The sequence below is a fragment of the Cyprinus carpio genome, chromosome B16, assembly GCF_018340385.1.
Source record: "Cyprinus carpio isolate SPL01 chromosome B16, ASM1834038v1, whole genome shotgun sequence".
Taxonomy (NCBI): domain Eukaryota; kingdom Metazoa; phylum Chordata; class Actinopteri; order Cypriniformes; family Cyprinidae; genus Cyprinus; species Cyprinus carpio.
This window is the reverse complement of record NC_056612.1, coordinates 7,628,361-7,647,396: the sequence shown is the minus strand read 5'-3', so window position 1 is coordinate 7,647,396 and position 19,036 is coordinate 7,628,361. Positions and strand designations below refer to the sequence as shown.

Here is a 19,036-nt window from a genome sequence, read left to right as displayed (position 1 = left end):
TTACCTATAGACAAGTAATATTCTGGTGATATGGTGTGTGAAATTAAACATGAGTAACCCATTTCTTTGATTTTTGTCATTTTATTAGGCTGTTCATGTTGATGTTGATGTTTTTGTTTTGTTTAGTTTTTCTTTTTTTTTTTTTTTTGGAGGGGGGGGGGGTTGTTGTGTGTGTGTGTATGTATGTGTGTGTGTGTGTGTGTGTGTGTGTGTCTAGGTCTCGCTCAGTCTGGTTCTCGCTCAGAAGTTTTATACCTACTAGTAACATTTGTTGAGCCTTTAATTTATAAATGTTTACATTTTAAAAACCATAATGTTACAACATGTGTTACAGTAATGATAATCTAAGGAAAATCACCATTGTGAATATTGATTTCTTATGCTCATCCTTTTATTGGGCTTTGTATTTTGTTCTGGGCATAAGTGTATGATCTATAAGAGATCACGGTTACACTTTATTTTAAGGTGTCCTTGTTACAGTGTAATTATACGTTTAAGTACTGAGCAAAATTAATTAACTACATGTACTTACTATATGGTTAGGTTTAGGATTAGATTATGGTTTGGCTTAGGGTTATTTGCATATAACTATGTATAATTTATTGATATTATAATGGTAAACGCACATAACGTGTAACAAGGACATCGTAAAATAAAGTGTTATCGAAATCACATCTGCCTAGTAATTATACATAAATGGCCCCACCGTGGAAAATAGTGGTAAACGTGCTTGTAATTGCCACCAGCACCTGTCAGTGGGAGGAGTGATGACCAGCCTGTTGGTACAGCCTAGAAACTCATTCTAGTACACAAAACCCACATCAGTGATGTTGATCATCATCTTATCCGAGTCTTCATTAAAGTAAAAGCGACATTGCTTCAGCCATTCGAAGTCTGTGGGACTTTTGATGCAAAAATTACACTGTGTGACAAGAACAGTGACTGAACTGAGATGAATTTTTGCTGGGTGGTTATTGTTTGGATTTGTCTCAGAAACATGTCTACTTAAAACTGCCTGAGTACCGTTTGGCACTCAGTCATCATGAGATATTAAGACATCCAACCTTGCCAGTTGACATATCCAAATTATGGGTTCTATTACAGAAATAAACCCTACTTTTCATCCAAGGAAAGAAGAAGATTGGTTTCTAACACATTTATGCCAGTCATTGATTATGTAGACATTCTTTATAAATCGACATCTACCAAATTTTAGGACACTCTGTATCACGGTGCGGTGCATTCAGATTTATATCAAATTATAGTGTTACGTTTTTTTTTTTTTCAATTGCTAACATCATTTTGTCTAATCTGTAGTCACATTTTCAAAACACTATACACAATTAGCACAAAATCAGTCTGTTATCACCATACATTTAACACAATAATGCCTGGGAGAGGAATAGTTGGAGGAGGGAGAGGAGTAGTTGGATCAGGAAAAGATAGGTATGGGAGAAGAAGAGGTAAGGAAGGGGGTAAGAATGTGTGCTGGACTGTGCATTATGTTTGTTTGTTTTTCACTCTTACACCTATGAAAGCTTATTTCTGCCATGGAATATAAAGGGTAAAGGGTAATTGTGACTTTGTTTCATCTCACAGTTCTGACTTTTATTTCTTGCAATTGTGAATTTATCTCACAATTCTGATAGAGTCTGAATTGCAAGATGTAAACTCGCAATTCCACGAATAGAAGTCCAAATTGTGAGATAAAAAGTTCACAATTACTGTTTTTACTTTTTTATCCTGTGACTGAAACATGCTTGCATAGTAACCAAAGGCCATGTATGTTGTCATTTTTGTTGATCACTGGCATCAGTTACCATGGGGCACCATCCACATCCAAACCCCACCCACTGGAGAGCAATTTTAGTCAAGGTTCCAATTGAATTTCTGCATAGAGGACCCTATTTTTTTCTATTGTACATTCTATAAAGTAATGACTCATTCAGTTTTAGACAGTATGTTGCCAAGAATGAACACATTCAACACTTAAAAATGTAAAATGGGTTTCAGTTGAAGGTAACTATATTGGATTTTTATATTTTTATATTGTCTATGCAAGTGGAACTGAAACATGTATGTCAAACATTTACAAGAAAGTAATGCAGTTTTTGTAAAGCCATCAACTGTTAGTATTTCGACAGTCACTGTGCTATGATTGACTATATGTTTCTATTGGATAGAAAGGTACTGTAGTTCTAATGTTTTGTCTGAATGACTTGATTTTGAATTGGGTTTGCTGTGTTTTGATAGAGTTAGTATATGTAGAAAAAGGTATTCAGCATTTTGAAATGTAGAGTTTGTATTTATTTAACAAAATGTCGTTTTGGCCAGAAAATTAACTATTTGGCTAATTGTGTGGGGTGGGTGTGTTGCTGTGTTAAGAGAAAAAGTACTTTAAGTATTGTTAAACGCTTGTTAGAAATTGAAAAAAACTGTAAATGTGATTTGTATAATAGAGTTGGTTGGACGTCATTATCAACACGCAGACATAATCACTGGTACATGTTTATTAGTCTATAAATCCATCTTGGGTTTACTGCCTCCATATCTTTGTTCCCTCACCCAGCCTAAAGCTCTTGGAGCTTATTTTCTGCACTCAGAGGACTTGTACATTCTTTCAGTTCCATTTGCACCAACTGAACTTGGAAAACAAGCTTTTCAGTTTGCAGCGCCCAGTGATTGAAACTTTTTACAACACAACTTGAAGTTGCAGACCTTAGTGTCAATGAACAATTTTAAATTCTTGATTAATGAGCTGTTGAAGGAAGAATTAATTTGTAAATGTTTTTAATTGTTGTCAACACATTTTTTTTTTTAGTGTTCTTCTTTTGAAATGTAGTGCTGCATCTTGGCCAGGTCAATTCTGTAAAAAAGATTTTAAATCTCAGAAAGTTTTAACTGGTTAAATAAAGGACGAATAAAAATAAAATGAGAAAACTTATTTAAATTAAAACCGAAAGAAACAAATCATTTGGGTGCCTGTGATCAGCTAAATAGCCTTTGGCTAATGTAAAGCTTTAAAAAAAAGAGGTTTATTTACCAACTACAGTAGGTTTTTTTTCCTGAACAGTTTTAGCATGTCGCATATAAACTGGATTAACAGAATCTGGATTAAGGCACTCACCAAATCATCAAAGATGTCCCTCTGGTGTACATGAATGGTGATTAGTGTTTCATACTGTGTTCGTTCAAGAGCTCCAAGGTCCTTTGTAGTCATGTCAATCATATTATTGTGGAGCTCAGGAAAAAAATGGTTGGTTTTAGCCATGACCTTACGGTCATATCTGGCATTGATCAAAGCATCGTCAGAATCCTTCGTCCAGATCATCTGGATTCCCAGTAAACCAACCTAAACCACAGAAAGCAGCATTCCAATTAATATACTGTACCATGTTGCTCAATTTACAGTACAGTGTGCTATCGCTGTCAGTATCTTGCACACCTGTGCAGGAAAGGAGTCCAAAAATTCTATCAACTCAAAGCCAGTCTTGAATGGCAAGTGCAGCCTGATGGATGACAAGGTGCAAATACCTCTGGGCTTCTTTCAGTAGCACATTAAGCCACACCTCCACATTGCCCTCTGCCATGACAGGCCTGTCCATCTCAACTGTCTCACCTTCTCGTGATGATATCGCCAGAATCTTATCATACATCTTTAAAGCAATTTGTTGTGAAAAGTTGGTTTAATATAAAAAGCAGATATTATATTGATAAAGCAAATATTTTATAAAATAATGATCCGAAAACATGACAATGAGCAGCATGTCTATATTATGAAAACAAAAGGTCACCACATACTGTAGAAAATCAATATATTTGCTTATTTAAAGTAGTGATCAACCTTTCATGGAAGCAGACACATTTGATGTTGTCAAAGATGTTGAGTAGGTGAGCCTGGATGGCGTGTGAGTCAGATGCTTGGCCCCGAAATCTCCAGCAGGGCAGGATCTGACACAAAGAAGAAACGTGGAAAGAGCAATTGCTTCTTCTCCAGATACCTGTAAAGCAGAAAAAAGAGATTGGTTAAATCAGCTGCACTATAAAGAGCTCTACTCCACCTGACCAAAAAATGCAACTCAAAAATATGAGATTTCAAAAGTCACATACAAAGTTGTTTACCACAGATTTTATTTTCCCTCAACCTAGTTCCCAAGTCTCAGGTGCATCTTGCTATAGAAACTGCTGAATCCTGATATAAGGACTTGACTGGTAAACAGTTGTGTGACATACCCTGTGAGGGATTTTTGACACATCTCTAGCTGTCCCAGCGAGTGAGGTAGCAGCTGACCCATAGTCTCACCTCCAACACACGACTGGACTACATTAGGCATCTCATGAGCTAGAGTCATTATTTTCACCCAGGATTTACCAATGTTGGAGAACTGCTTTGCCTCCTAAAACAGAAATATGCAATTTACTTTGTCAATAAGATTTCACATTAAATATTTAAATGGAACGAAACGAAAAACAAAACAAAACAAAACAAAAAACACTGAGCTGAAAATGAAAGTTTATAAAAATCTCATTACTGTGATATACAATATAATTATTTCAGTGTAAGGATATCTTATTTCAATCATAAAGTGCACTTGTAAACCATTTTAAAGGGATCATTGGATGCAAAATTCACTTTTCATGTTGTTTGAACATAAATGTGTGTTGGGAGTGTGTGTGTACACATCAACCCTATAATGATAAGAATCCACCCAGTGGTTTTTATTTAATCCCTAAAAATAATATCCCCTTTTTCAGCTTTAGCTGTTCTCAGCTTCTTGTCTGTGTGATGTCACACAGACCAAGGCCACTCCCACGATAGTGGATTGACACTGGTTTTTATCTTAGACCTGCCCTGAGTGAGCTGTAACAGTCTGACTGCCATTGTTTTGATGCTGGAGCAGGGAAATAGACAAGAATGTCTCCTTAGTGACTGAGGTGTTGGGTGTAGTAATGAATGCCGCAGTCGTCGTTTACTCCCAACATCTTAGCCGCAGTGAATTACTTTCGTTTTTGAAGGGAAAGTACCCCCAATCTGCCTAAATGCGTCTATGTTTGTGCAAATCATTCGTGATCCAGCCTCACCTACAGAAGAAGTGAGTATAAGGATTCTATATATATATATATATATATATATATATCCATGTTATAGACTTTCCATTAAGACCCTAATGAATCATATCAACTTGTGGAAAATGGGCATCTGATGACCCCACTTAGTGTGTAATTATAATAATTTTTTTTGTTTGTTTTTCTATTTTGGGGAGAAACATGTCATATTGTAAAATTCATCTTATGATTTCTTATAACTAGGGCTGTCAAATGATTAATCACGATTAATCACATCCAAAATAAAAGTTTTGTTTACATAATATATGTATGTGTACAGGGTATATTTATTATGTATATATAAATACACACACATAAATTATATATTTAGAAAATATTTACATGTCTATACATTTATATATTTATATTCTTATATTTTATATTATATATAAATATATTTAATATATAAACATAACATATTCTTCTTAAATATATACATGCATGTGTGTGTATTTATATATACATAATAAATATACACAGTATACACACATATATTATGTAAACAAAACTTTTATTTTGGATGTGATTAATCGTGATTAATCATTTGACAGCCCTACTTATAACATTTTTAAATAACCTATTAAAGTTTAAAACAACCTATTACAGTTTTATTCAATTGCTAACATCCTTTTGTCCAATCTGTAGTCACAATTTCAAAACACTATACACAATTAGCACAACATCAGTCTGTTGTGACCATAACTTTAACACAATTCATGTTGTTTTCACACAATATTCAGTAATTTAACACGTTTCTAAAATGCTTACATTTTCTTTTCACATAAGCTTACCCCATACCAAAATCATAGATCTTTCTTATCTTTTTTACAAATGCTTAAACACAGCATGACAGAAATGAAGACGTAATGTTCCAAACTTAAAATATAGTGTAAAGCCTCTACTTCTGCAACAACAGCAATTCAAAAGTATTTTAAAAAATATCTCTACATAAAATATTGTAACAACTATAAGCATTTTTAAGTAACAGATCACTAAAATATTAAGAAATAGCTGATTCCAGTCTCAGTTGGAGGAATAGTCAGGTGTTGATGATCTTTCCATTACATCAACATAGAGTAAAAAAGACCTCTTTGAATTGGTTTGTAGATGCAGAGCAACACAAAGAATCAGAGAGAGAAAAAAATAATGCCTGGGTGAGGGAGAGGAATAGTTGGAGGAGGGAGAGGAGTAGTTGGATCAGAAGAAGATAAGGAGGTAAGGGAGGGGGTAAGAATGTGTGCTGGACTGTGCATTTTTTGAAGCTCAGTTTGTTTGTTTGTTTTTCCCTCTTTCACATGTGGAACCTATGAAAGCTTATTTCTGCCATGGAATATAAAGGGTAAAGGGTAATTGTGACTTTGTTTCATCTCACAGTTCTGATTTTTATTTCTTGCAATTGTGAATTTATCTCACAATTCTGATAAAGTCTGAATTGCAAGATGTAAACTTGCAATTCCAAGAATAGAAGAGATAAAAATTGTGAGATAAAAAGTTCACAATTACTGTTTTTACTTTTTTAACCTGTGACGGAAACAAACTTGCATTGTAACCAAAGGCCATCTATGTTGTCATTTTTGTTGATCACTGACATCAGCTACCATGGGGCACCATCCACATCCAAACCCCACCCACTGGAGAGCAATTTCAATCAAGGTTCCAATTGAATTTCTGCATAGATGATGCTATTTTTTCTATTGTACATTCAATAAAGTAATGACTCATTCAGTTTTAGATAGTATTTAGCCAAGAATGAACACATACAACACTTAAAAATGTAAAATGGGATTCAGTTGAAGTTAACTAAATTACAAAAAACAATTGATTTTTATATTGTCTATATGCAGGTAGAACTGAAACATGTATGTCAAACATGTACAAGAAAGTAATGCAGTTTTGTAAAGCCATCAACTGTTAGTATTTTGACAGTCACTGTGCTATGATTGACTATATGTTCCTATTGGATAGAAAGGTAGTGCTAATGTTTTGTCCAAATTACTCAATTTTGAATTGGGTTTGCTGTGTTTTGATAGAGTTAGTATATGTAGAAAAAGGTTTTCAGCATTTTGAAATGTAGAGTTTGTATTTATTTAACAAAATGTGGTTTTGGCCAGAAAATTAACTATTTGGCTAATTGTGTGATGTAGGTGTGCTGCTGTGTTAAGAGTTTAGAAAAAGTACTTTAAGTATTGGTAAACGCTTGTTACCAATTGAAAAAAACTGTAAATAAAACACATTTAAATATGCAGAAAACTGGACAATATTAATTTTCACATTGATCTATGATGCTGTGGATATATGTGGATTTGAAATTAATCATGACCTAGTCTTGTTTCTTCACTTACAATATAATGACTAAAAACTAGGTGTCAATGTTTCCATTTGATAGACCTATGCTTTATTAAGTGTACTGAACACAAGACATAAGTCTATAAATTCTATAAAACTAAATTCTGACCTCAATTTCTTCTTTGTACTTTAGCAGTGGGGCTTCCATGATTTTACGGAGCTTGAAGTTATCAGTTTCGACCTCTATTGTGTGACCTGTAACTTTAGTAATCCTCTTCCAGTGCCATGTCATCATGGCTTTGTTAGTCATTAGATCCAACAGGGGGCAGCACTCACTGAAGTCGTCAATAGTTTTTCTGAGGTCCAGAAATCCCTGCCACTCTTTAAGGGCCCGTGGCAGCTTACAGCACCTGCAAAACAAAATGAAACAAACAAAAGTAGGGTAATGCATATGCTGAATAATGCACTGGTTGTGAGGCTTAAAGTTCATGGTTGTGCCTGCTTCATGTTTAAAGATAATTATTTTTAGATTTGTAAAATTTTGTCCACTATTACTGAAAATGTATGTTGTGTGACTGCATGTAAAGTAAATCTTGCTGACAGCAAACGACTTTGTTGTGAACCATAAAAATGTTTATTCCTATTGTATTGAACTCAAGTATACTTTAAATTGAATCAGACAGAAAACTCTTCATTCATCCTATTATTCTGCAAAGATTATTGTGTTACACTGGTACTTGCTCCAACACAGCTGACTTTAATTTCAGTCCTTGACAGGCATGGAGAATGATTCTATTCTCTGAGAAGCTTCTGCAATTACCCAGAACAGAGCAGCACAATTGAAATCCCCTGGTGCTTTCATGCTTTTCAGTGTAACTTATTATATGACTGCCAGAAAGTGGATAATCAGAAATTTAGTTTGACTTCTGTAACCTTCTCACCTCGACTGAAACTCAAGTAGTTTATTGTTGATTCTGTCAATATTGATGTCGGCCCATGAAATGTCATAGTAGCCGCTGACTGTATCGATGACACTGTTGTAAAGTCCATAGAGCTTTTAGAGAAGTGTCAACTGTTTCCTGATCTCAAGCAACTGAGGATGCTGGGTAACGGGTAGGCCAAAGAGCTCCTCCCCACCTGTGTATGTGATGTACTTGCGGAATAGGTTGTCAAAGCAATTCTGTGGAACACCAGACCATTTTAGTAAATAACTTCAAACAAGAAATCATTTATATGTACATCAACAAAACATATTGCACAACATTATGTAAAGTTAAACATAAAGTTATGTTTATTTTTATGGAAACAGGCATAGTAAATTACAGGATACTGTACCTGAAACATAATAAGCCTGTCACTGGCTTCCTGGGGGGCCAATCCAACCACCATGGGACCATCCTGAAAATTTGTAGTGCGCAAAACCAGAAAAACATATGCACATATTGTTAATTTATGATAAACAACCACTTTGTTTTCCCTGTGCAGTGGAGCTTCAAAGAATCACTTTGATTTTTGTGTGGTTTGATTTCTGGCATTTTATGTTCAAGAGCACCCACAGGAATATAAATGCAGGAAAACAACTGTGTTTGGGCTTGTAACTGTAATTGCCTGAGGGAACACCTCAAAGTGAAAGAAGTGCCCTCAGGACTCACCCTGTCATAGTCTTGGTAGAAGTGTTGGCACTCCTCTACAAAGATCTCAACATTTTTGATGAGTTCTCCCCTGAAGTTTGGTGGAAGGGTCACCAGTTCATTCTGCACCTCTGTGCTACGGGAAAGCAGTTTCTTCAAAGTGTACCGAAGTGTGTCCACTTTGTCTGCTTCCTCTTTGGCAATCAACAATCCACATTAATGAAGCATGCTGTACGATTTCTGCAGGTCAAAACCAAGGAAAAAGACATTGAATTTATACAATATAGGTTTTATTCTGTCCCTATTTACTTTCTCCATATATCCCAAGTCTTCTGTGCAAGTCATATGGAATCCTTTTATAATTATCTTCATCCTAACAGGAGTTTGACAGGTTTGTCAGTTATAGTGTAAATACACAGCTGTGTAAATATTCTTCAAAATGTTTTAAAATAAAATATAGACCCTACATGCTTTATTTTTCTTTATATTTCTATGTACCTCAATTGGACCAACTTGAAAGTCTATGGAGATCTGCTGTTCTCTGATCTCTTTAAGCATTGCCATGGTGATATTAATATAATCTAAGTCCTTAATCTACCTGTTGAGTTTCTTGCTCGCCTCATCTATAAAAATCAAAATATCTGTTCTATCTCCATGCGATACTTCCTGTTGCAGTGGTGACCAAAATCCACCATCCAACTCTTTGTCTCAGCAGTAAGAGACCATTTCAGATCCGCTGTAGGTAAGTTCCACAACACACAAAGAATAAAGAGGTCTTTAAGATAATAAATATAATAATAATAATAATCAAATGAAATAACCAACTCTTTCCTCCAGAAATCTGTAATAAGGACACTGCTACTTACGTATACAGTAACAAATATTTGAAATAATAAATTATTAATTAACCTAAATAAAATGAATTGAAATAAATATAATATACACATATTATAACCTTGAAACAAGAACAGCAATTTTAAACATGTTCACACTATTGCTGCAATCATTATTTGTGCCATTTAAATAAACAAACCTCTTATCTGTAACCTCTCTGTCACTATTAGCTTTCTTAGTTTCTACTGATTTTCCAGAGTCTGTCTACCTGTATACAATGCCAGAACTCCTACTGAGATAATCTCAGGCTCTGTATTAATTTCTATAGCTCCAGATCCCTGTAGTACAGAATCTGAGACTCAAATTCAAAAAGAAGAGGCTTCCCTTGGATGAATTTCTGGATGGTTTCCTCTTGATTTTTCTTCCAGATGTGGTGATAAAGACTGAAGCGATCCAGAGCGTTCATTATTTCCTGGATAAAATACATGAAAGTATCGTACATTACATAAAATATCACATAGGTCTATCAAATTATAAACAACCAATAAAAAAACAAACAAAAAAACATATTTAGTAACAGCTATACAGACTTGCTCCCATTGGACAATCATATTTCTGACTTGAATATCCAGATTCAAAACAAGCTAAACTTTAAGTACGTAAGTAAAAATAAAAAATAAAAACTGAAACAGACCTTCTTGGTGGAGTTGATGGACGTACCAAGCACAGAGACCAGCTTGACAATCTCTTTTGTGATAGTTCTTAATTTGGACAGGAATGGCCTGAGTTACAGATGCCTTCTGGGAGAACAAAACATTCAATTCAAATATGAGAAATCAAAGTTAATAAACAAGAGCAAAGAGGAGCTGTGGGAGAGGGATTCAGTCATATTATCTTTTTGCCTCAAATCAGTTATATGAAGGACTCTTTATCTCTAATCTGTTTCAGAGGATGAAGGGTTTACAAGCAGAGCTGCTTCATTACAGCAAGAAGAGATATGTCGTTGTGACACTGCTGTACTCTGTCAATTTTGTGTCAGTTTCCCTATTCTGAGAGCAAGCGATAGAAAGAGAGAATAAATGATGTGGATAAGATTGTTACCGTGACACTAGGGACATGTCACCACTTCACAAAATCACATCCACTGTCTGCATTCATTATCTTTATTCCCCAGTTTTATTTATCAAATGATTGGAGATTAACTTATCCATCCAGACCTTCAGTTTTCAACCATTATAAAGAGAAATTTTAAATTGACCATAGACCTGCTAGTTCTTGATTTGCTCTGCTGAGCTGTGTAATTAGAGGATAAGTAAGAGTCGTACCAGCTAAGCTGCGATAGGTCGATTCACCGTCTTCTGATTCACTTTCTTGGCTGTTCTGTTTCAGGGCAGCCATGCGTCGCTCACTCATTTTCCTCTATGACAGCAAAAATACTCAAGTCTGACATTTTGCATACATTACAATCAAACAAGAACTACATAGATTTTGTAGGCCTATAGCAACTTTTGAGTTCATTTTAGTTCAAGAAAACAAAATAATTACAGCGTGTGAGAATAAAATACTAGGTAAGGTACACTATAGGCTACTTAAACTCAGCATAAAATGGCATTTGAAACCCATTTTACTTATATAATGTGACATTTTGTAACAAAGCAGGATTTTTCACAAAAATGAATGGAGGGTGGGATTTTTCATCAAGAGGATGGGTTAAAAAATAAAAGGCACTGGTAACCTTGGCTGAAAAGGACGTGTTTCAGGTCACTGTATTTTAAGGAAAGACTATGAAGAGCAACATTCATGGATATGTTAGGAATAACATGCATAACATGGTATTCTTAAACAATTTTGAATGGCAGTGAAGATTTTCCTCATGAAATGTCCTACTTCAGACACATATAATACTGTACAGCTTCTGTATACATTGTATAGTTTTTATATATTCTGGGGGAAAAAAATATATTATTTATTCTCTTTCGACTAAATCCTTTCATTTATACTATTTTTAATGTTGTTTTATTCTCCTAAATGGCTATTTAGCCTGAGTGGCTATTTAGTGTTCAATATAAAGTGTTATAGTATATAGTATATCCACACATATAGTATAGAGTGTTCAAGCAAGTATACAGTAAATATGAACAAACAGCATCTTGTTTAAGTTTAAGCAGTGATAGATGCTATCCACAAAAAGTGTAAATAGAAGTAATATGCTACTTGTACTTATGGTGTGCATAGTTAGTGAAAAATTGCCTTTGCCATCAAGGTTGGCCATTTGCACTCAATGTAAATAGACACTGTCTACTTTTAAATGCATGTTCTCTCTTAAAAGTCTCTTAAGAGTCAGATGGTCTTAATGAATGAATACAAACATTGGATATTCTTTCCTTGCTCCACTGTCCAACTCCTTTACTGCCGCTGACCACACAGTCCACAGCTCTGTTCAAGGCTTGCTGAACCTCATCTAGCCCTGGAACCGTGATGATGTTGGGAATGGCTAAACACACTCCCACCCTATAGATTGGCTGCTGCCCACTTACCTTCTGCCTGCTTGAGGAGTCTCTTCTGCTGAATGGAAAGGGAATTATAAAGGGTTGGTTCACCCAAAAATAAAAATTCTGTCATTAATTACATACCTTCATGTCATTCTAAACCCGTAAGACTTTCGTTAATCTTCAGAACACAAATTAAGATATTTTTTATGAAATCTGAGAGCTCTCAGACCCTGCATAGACAGCAACGCAACTGCAATGTTCCCAGTCCCAGAAAAATAGCAAGGATATCGGTAAAACAGTCAATGTGACATCAGTGGCTCAACTTAAATTTTGCAAAGCTAAGAATACTTTTTGTGTGCAAAGAAAACAAAAATAACAGTTTATTCAACAATTCTTCTCCCCAAGTTACCGTCTTCCACCATATTGGAGAGTACCGTGATGCAAGTACGCGCTTTCCCCAGAATGTAATCACCGCTGTTTTTGTTCTGGAGAAAACGTGCACATGCTGAATGTAAACAACACTGATTAAGTTGATTACGCTCTGGGGAAGTGTGCACATGCGTCGTGGTATTCTCCAAAAGAATTGTTGAATAAACTGCTATTTTTGTTTTCTTTGAACACAAAAAGTACTGTTGAAGTTGAGCCACTTATGTCACATGGACTGTTTTACCGATGACATTACTAGGTTTCTGGGAAGTTGCAGTTGCGTTGCTGTCTATGCAAGGTCAGAGAGCTCTCGGATTTTATCAAAATTATTTTAATTTGGGTTCCGAAGATGAATGAAGGTCTTACGGGTTTGGAATAACATGAGGATGAGTAATTAATGACAGAATTTTCATTTTGGGGTGAACTATGCCTTTATTAACAATGAGTTATAGTTGTTGTAGCTTCATTATATAAGGCTTCATGCTTGGAAAAAAATATATAAAGGTGCATTCACATTAACTATTACTTGACAAAATCAATCATTCCAATAAGAATCCACAAGATCAAGAGTTTGGTGTGAGGGCACTGTGATTTTGCACATTTTCAAATCAGTCGTGTGACTTAGTTGTGCTAAACAACAGAAGGCTGCCTTGTTTGAAAGCAACTTCTTTGTGAGCAGTGCTGCTTTAATTGACAATAGTCAATAGGCCTATTTGCATGCAAAACTCCACTGAAATTTGCTAATGTGAACACGCCACATGAAAAGCACTCTCTTCCACCCTCATTACCCATGGAAGTGCCCTTGAGCAAGGCACTGAACCCCCAGTTGCTCCCTGGGCGCTGAATATATAGCTGCCCACTGCTCCGGGTGTGTGTTCACGGTGTGTTCACTTCTCACTGCTGCGTGTGTGCACTTGGATGGGTTAAATGCAGAGCACCAATTCCGAGTATGGGTTACCATACTTGGCAAATGTCACGACTTTCACTTTCACAACTTAAGAAAAACTTTGACTTAATTACATTTGTAAATAAACCAAAAATAAATGTACTATTAGTAAATAGTATTATCAGTAAAACCACTGAAGGAAGTGACTTCACAAACCCAGGAAATGCATCAGTGATGTTGCATTGATGCATTTGCGCAGAGTCTCCAGTGTGTTACGGGTGAGGCGCAGTAATGCATCCACATTCCGATGGTTAAAATGAGACAGGAGCTCCTTTGCCTCCTCTTCAGTCACCTTCATCAGTTCCTTCTTCTTCTTCTTTCTCATCATTGGAGAAGAGGGTCCGAAACTAGGCACCATGGTGGTACGTGACAAGATACGGCCCTCAGATTTACATTTCTCCTCTCCTTTGGATAAATAATAAATAAGTAATAGTTTGTGATCATATCTGTTTTAAGCACTTGGAATATGAGACAAAGAATTCATAAAGCGTAGTCCTGCACATCCTTGGGGTATTCAGCATTTTCTGCTTATTTGAACACTTTTCCACAGTGATAGTAAGATTTTGAGATCCATCATTTCACACTGAGGACCACTCAGGGAGTCATACAAAAAACATGCATTAACTGATGCTCAAGGATAATTAATTTAGATTTTTTTTAAAACATTTTTCATTTGGATTTATGCATTTGGCGGATGCTTTCATCCAAAGCAAATTGCATTTCATTTAAAACAAATAAAAAAATAATAATAATTCTGGTGCCAACTGCATGGATGATGAACAGCAGTTCTTACCATCACTGTCCATCTGTTCCACTTTGCTCTCTGTCCTGCTCTCATCCCGGTTTCTCTGCTCTTCCTCCTTCTGCTCAAATTCCAGTAACATATTACAGTTTTTTTCAATCGCTAACAAGCGCTTACCCATACTTCAGATACTTTTTCTTAACTCTTAACACAGACTAACACCTACAAAACACAATTGGCCAAATGGATAATTTTCTTCTCAAAAACACATTTTGTTAAATACTAACTCTTCATTTCAAAATAGAACACATCTTTCTTTGCACACAATAACTTGCACACACCAAAACACTGGAAATCTGACTCAAAATGAAATGATTCTGTCAAAGAATAACACTTGTTTTCACTTCACAAGGTACATGCATTCAATCAAAGTACACCAGGTTTTAAAATATTGACTATTGTTGACATTACAAAAACTGCATAGATTTCTATGTTTCAGTTTTACAGGTATTTGCATGCAAATACATGCAATCCACCATTTTTACACTAAATTTCTTGGTTGGGAACTGTATGTCCACATGTACAGTAATGTTCACATTCAAAAGCTTTCCAGTAAAAAGCAAATCAGTTTTATTTTCCTTTACTGTTTTATACAGGAGGTACAGTAGAAACACAGTATGATAGAACAGAAAAGGTTTTACAGTTTTGCCTACAGTGAAAAAAATATCCATGAAACACACAAGAACATTCTGAATAAAAAAAACAACAGCAAAAAGCCCAGATAAACTGGGGGGGGACAAAAATTACTGTATAATCTCTGCGATCTTCAGGGTTAGGCCACATGTTTTCATCATCACATCTGATATTATCCAAGGTGATGCACCTGGGATAAAACTGCTTGGTATGTCGGATACACCCTTGGCAATCATGAACTGTGATGTCCCTGCAGCCAGCATCCATGGCTTCAAGGAGGGACATCTGGTCATGTGGCTGATGGTCATAAACCTTCCACCTCCATGCAGAAAATAACTCCTCTATGGGGTTGAGGAAAGGTGAATAGGGTGGAAGGAAGACACTTACCAGTCTTGGGTGGACTTCAAACCATGTTGTTATTCGAATGATGGAAAGCTACATTGTCCCAGGTAATTACAAAGGTCCTCAAGTTTTCACCGTCCTGATCCTGCTCTGGAATCAGGCGCTGGTGGAGATCATTGAGAAAGGCAAGGAGGCGCTCGGTATTATAGGGTCCAATCTGACATCTGTGAAGGAGTAATCCTGCATTTGCAATTGCTGCACACATGGTAATGTTTGCCCCTCTCTGTCCTGGAACATCAACTGTGGCCCCTTTTCCAATTACAGTTCGTCCACGTTGACGCCTTTTGGCCAGATTGAATCCTGCCTCATCTATGTATATGAATTCATGAGGGGCCTGGTTGGCCTCCAATTCAATAACTCTCTGAAACAAAGTTTATGTAAATCATGTCATTACTGTATAACATACTGTACTGTAACCTATTATTGTGTTGGTTACCTACTTGCAAAGTGCAAAGCTTATAGAACTGGACATTGAATTGAATATACACTATACCTGGACATATTGTCGTCATAACTCCTTGACTCTCTCACTGTTCCTCTCAAAGGAACAGTGTAGAGCTGCTTCATCCACACTCTGTGTTTTGGGCAATGTATTGTGAAATATCTCATGGTCCTCCACAATTCTAGTTTTTAATTTCATGCAGTTTTTATTGCATTATTTGCAACAACCATTTCTACAATGGCAAGCTCTTGATCATTATTGAGGAGCTTTCCTCTTCCCCCAGAGAGTGCAAGACTTTGCATTCTTAAGAGGGACAAAAAATTCTACATATGCGTTACTGTATGACCTTATTGACAAGTCAAGTGAGAATAGAAACAATCCATGTAAAATGGAATACTTACCTGTTGGTTTGTTGAAAGATGCGTATAATGGAGGCAACCGTTGACCGCTTCAAATTTGCCTGCACTTGCTTTTACTCTTCCTCGTCCAGACATTACAGTGTTTGTCTTTTTCTGTTTCTGTTTCCAAAAACATCACTTCTCAATGTCCTCCTTTTACTGAATAAGTGTCAATGTAATAGAAAAAAATAACCCCTGCCACTGAGTCTAAGCCAGACTGGAATCAGCTGTGGTTGGCCCAATTTACCCAACATAAATCAGCTATGTGTAAATTATTCAATTGTTTGTTTATTATCAGCTGAGATATATTGTTTTTGAACTGATATCATTGCAGAAGCAGAGGTTTTTATACCTGTATCTAAGGTTTGGAATATTGTTTTTGCTATTGTGGGATGTTGTGTGTTAACATTCGTAAATACTTCAAAAACAATCCATAATTTTGTTGGGAGGTATAGCTTGTTGGTTAAGAAAATGTAAGCATTGTGGAAATGTGTTAACTGACTGCATATTGTGTGAAAACGACATGAAATGTGTGAATGGTATGGCCACAAAAGACTGATGCTGTGCTAATTGTGTGTAGAGTTTTGAAAATGTGACAACTGGTTGGACAAACGCTTGTTAGCGACTGAAAAAAACTGTAATAAGTTCATTGGCTGCCTCCTCCACCAATGAGTTTTAGTAAGCAGCATTTGGGCTCCTTTGATGCAAAGCTCCTAAAATGGAAAATAAATTGAGTGAGCATGATCAGACTGATTATTTCTTCATTCCAAAAATTTTACTGGTGTAGTCACAACAAGAAATTAGGTTTTTAAAAAGATGTAATAGCAAATGGCAGGAGTAACAAGATGCCAAAAAAATTGTATTTTGTTACCATTTCTATAATAAAATGTAATAAAAAAAAAAAAGTAAAAATGCCCGTCTTTGTACTTTATCTGCAATACTGACTCAATTCAGTTCCCAAACATGTTTCGGTTACACTTTATTTTGATAGTCCACTTTAGACGTAGTTTCTACTAACTATAAGTAAATTTGCAACCACTTGTCAACTAATTCTCATTAATTTGCAACTACATGTCTGCTAACTCTCGGAGTAGACAGTTAGGTTAGGTTTAGGGTTAGTAGAACAAGTTGACATATACAGGTACTTGCAAAGTTTCTCATAGTAGTATGTTGTGGACCCATCAAAATAAAGTGTTAGAAGATATTAAGCAGACAGTCTACTAATACTCTAATATCTGCTATACTGTTACTCTATTAATTCACTAATTTGTAGAAATATCTCATTCTTATATTTTAGTACAATCTGCTGATGCTCCACTGGCAGTTTTAGGGGTAGCGTATGTTTCCATTCAAATCACAAATTCATACAAATTCACCACCTCGTCAAATAGTTTTCTGATGAGATCGGGTTGTGAGAGCCCTTTAATTTCACTGATCTGAATTTATATATTTTATCAAGTGGAACTGGTTCTGCCTCAATGTCCTTTGAGAAATAACAACATGTTGCTATGAATACAGAATATAAATATTTTATTTATATGTATGTGTGTACCTTGGTGGTCTGTACAAACTCCTCAGATGCATGGCTCATCTTCAGGCAACACACACAGTGTAGTTGTGCTCATTTCCTGGAGAACAGCATCAATTCTAAACTCCACCAGGTCATTCATTCTTTGCAGCAGAAGTTCAAGGTCCTCTGTGAACCAGGAGAAAGAACCCTTTCATTTCAAATATCTAATCATACAGGGCACATTTACAAATGTCTTGTGTACACAACAAGGCTGGAAGTATGTGGACATCCTTTTTGTCAACACTAATACTTGTTTCTCAATGGCAGCAAATCCTAGTAGCCATGTTCCCGGATAACATGGAAAGCCTTCCAAGAGGTGCAGAAGCTGTTTTAATGACATTGTGAGGACAAGCTTCCTATTAAAGGCAGTGGCCTTGACATTAAATGTTCAACAAGTATATAATTGGGTGTCCACATACTAAACTTGTGGCCATTTACTGTAGTGTATGTTCCTAATGTGATCATGAAAATGAGCTGTAAAGTGGAGTCTCTCACCAAGTGCAGTAGTGATTCGATTAAGGTATTTCTCTGTGTTAAGAGAGGTCCAACTGAGGGAGTTTAGACCGGGCAGGATAGCCTCATGTACTTTAGCCACATGTGGCATGAGCAGTTGTTAAAAAGCTGGCTGGATCTCTCTCACCATCAACTGAAGCAAGAAACAAACAACGTAACTGCACACAACTGAGTTTGTTAGTGAAGTTATATGTCACAGTAGTTATATGTCACAGTATCTACACTGACCTGATGGGGTTACTTGAATGGGTGGAAAAAAACTAAAATCAGTATGAAAAATTAAATAACTTTTTTATATAACACAGAACATTAATATAAATATTATCATGTAAAGATTCAACTGAAACCAAAAAGAAAATCTAAAAAAATTAAAATGATTCAAAATATTAATGAAAGAAAACTAAAATAACACTGGCACACTGTATGTGTGTTGATCAATGTTTATTTGTGTAAAGCCAAAATTAGTGGTAATATAAAGATTGTGTCTCTTCGGAATACTTGGATTAAACCACTTTATTCATATGAATTACTTTTACGATGTCTTTAACCTTTAAA

At 35.8% G+C, this 19,036-nt stretch overlaps 1 protein-coding gene across 1 annotated transcript in view; it reads right to left on the bottom strand.

Moving 5' to 3' along the window:
• Nucleotides 1-19,036, bottom strand: part of dnah5 (dynein, axonemal, heavy chain 5) — a 140,311-nt gene that overhangs the window by 102,602 nt on the left and 18,673 nt on the right. Inside the window, 27 exon segments of the mRNA XM_042741875.1 lie at nucleotides 748-922; nucleotides 3,128-3,352; nucleotides 3,446-3,488; nucleotides 3,490-3,660; nucleotides 3,848-3,930; nucleotides 3,932-4,001; nucleotides 4,234-4,397; nucleotides 7,562-7,802; nucleotides 8,334-8,572; nucleotides 8,728-8,790; nucleotides 9,045-9,263; nucleotides 9,522-9,656; nucleotides 9,659-9,759; nucleotides 10,126-10,180; nucleotides 10,183-10,329; nucleotides 10,552-10,609; nucleotides 10,611-10,654; nucleotides 11,127-11,131; nucleotides 11,183-11,276; nucleotides 12,227-12,419; nucleotides 13,874-14,123; nucleotides 14,515-14,611; nucleotides 17,041-17,072; nucleotides 17,075-17,111; nucleotides 17,951-17,978; nucleotides 17,980-18,094; nucleotides 18,464-18,614. Coding sequence (XP_042597809.1) covers nucleotides 748-922; nucleotides 3,128-3,352; nucleotides 3,446-3,488; nucleotides 3,490-3,660; nucleotides 3,848-3,930; nucleotides 3,932-4,001; nucleotides 4,234-4,397; nucleotides 7,562-7,802; nucleotides 8,334-8,572; nucleotides 8,728-8,790; nucleotides 9,045-9,263; nucleotides 9,522-9,656; nucleotides 9,659-9,759; nucleotides 10,126-10,180; nucleotides 10,183-10,329; nucleotides 10,552-10,609; nucleotides 10,611-10,654; nucleotides 11,127-11,131; nucleotides 11,183-11,276; nucleotides 12,227-12,419; nucleotides 13,874-14,123; nucleotides 14,515-14,611; nucleotides 17,041-17,072; nucleotides 17,075-17,111; nucleotides 17,951-17,978; nucleotides 17,980-18,094; nucleotides 18,464-18,614 — 3,235 coding nt within the window.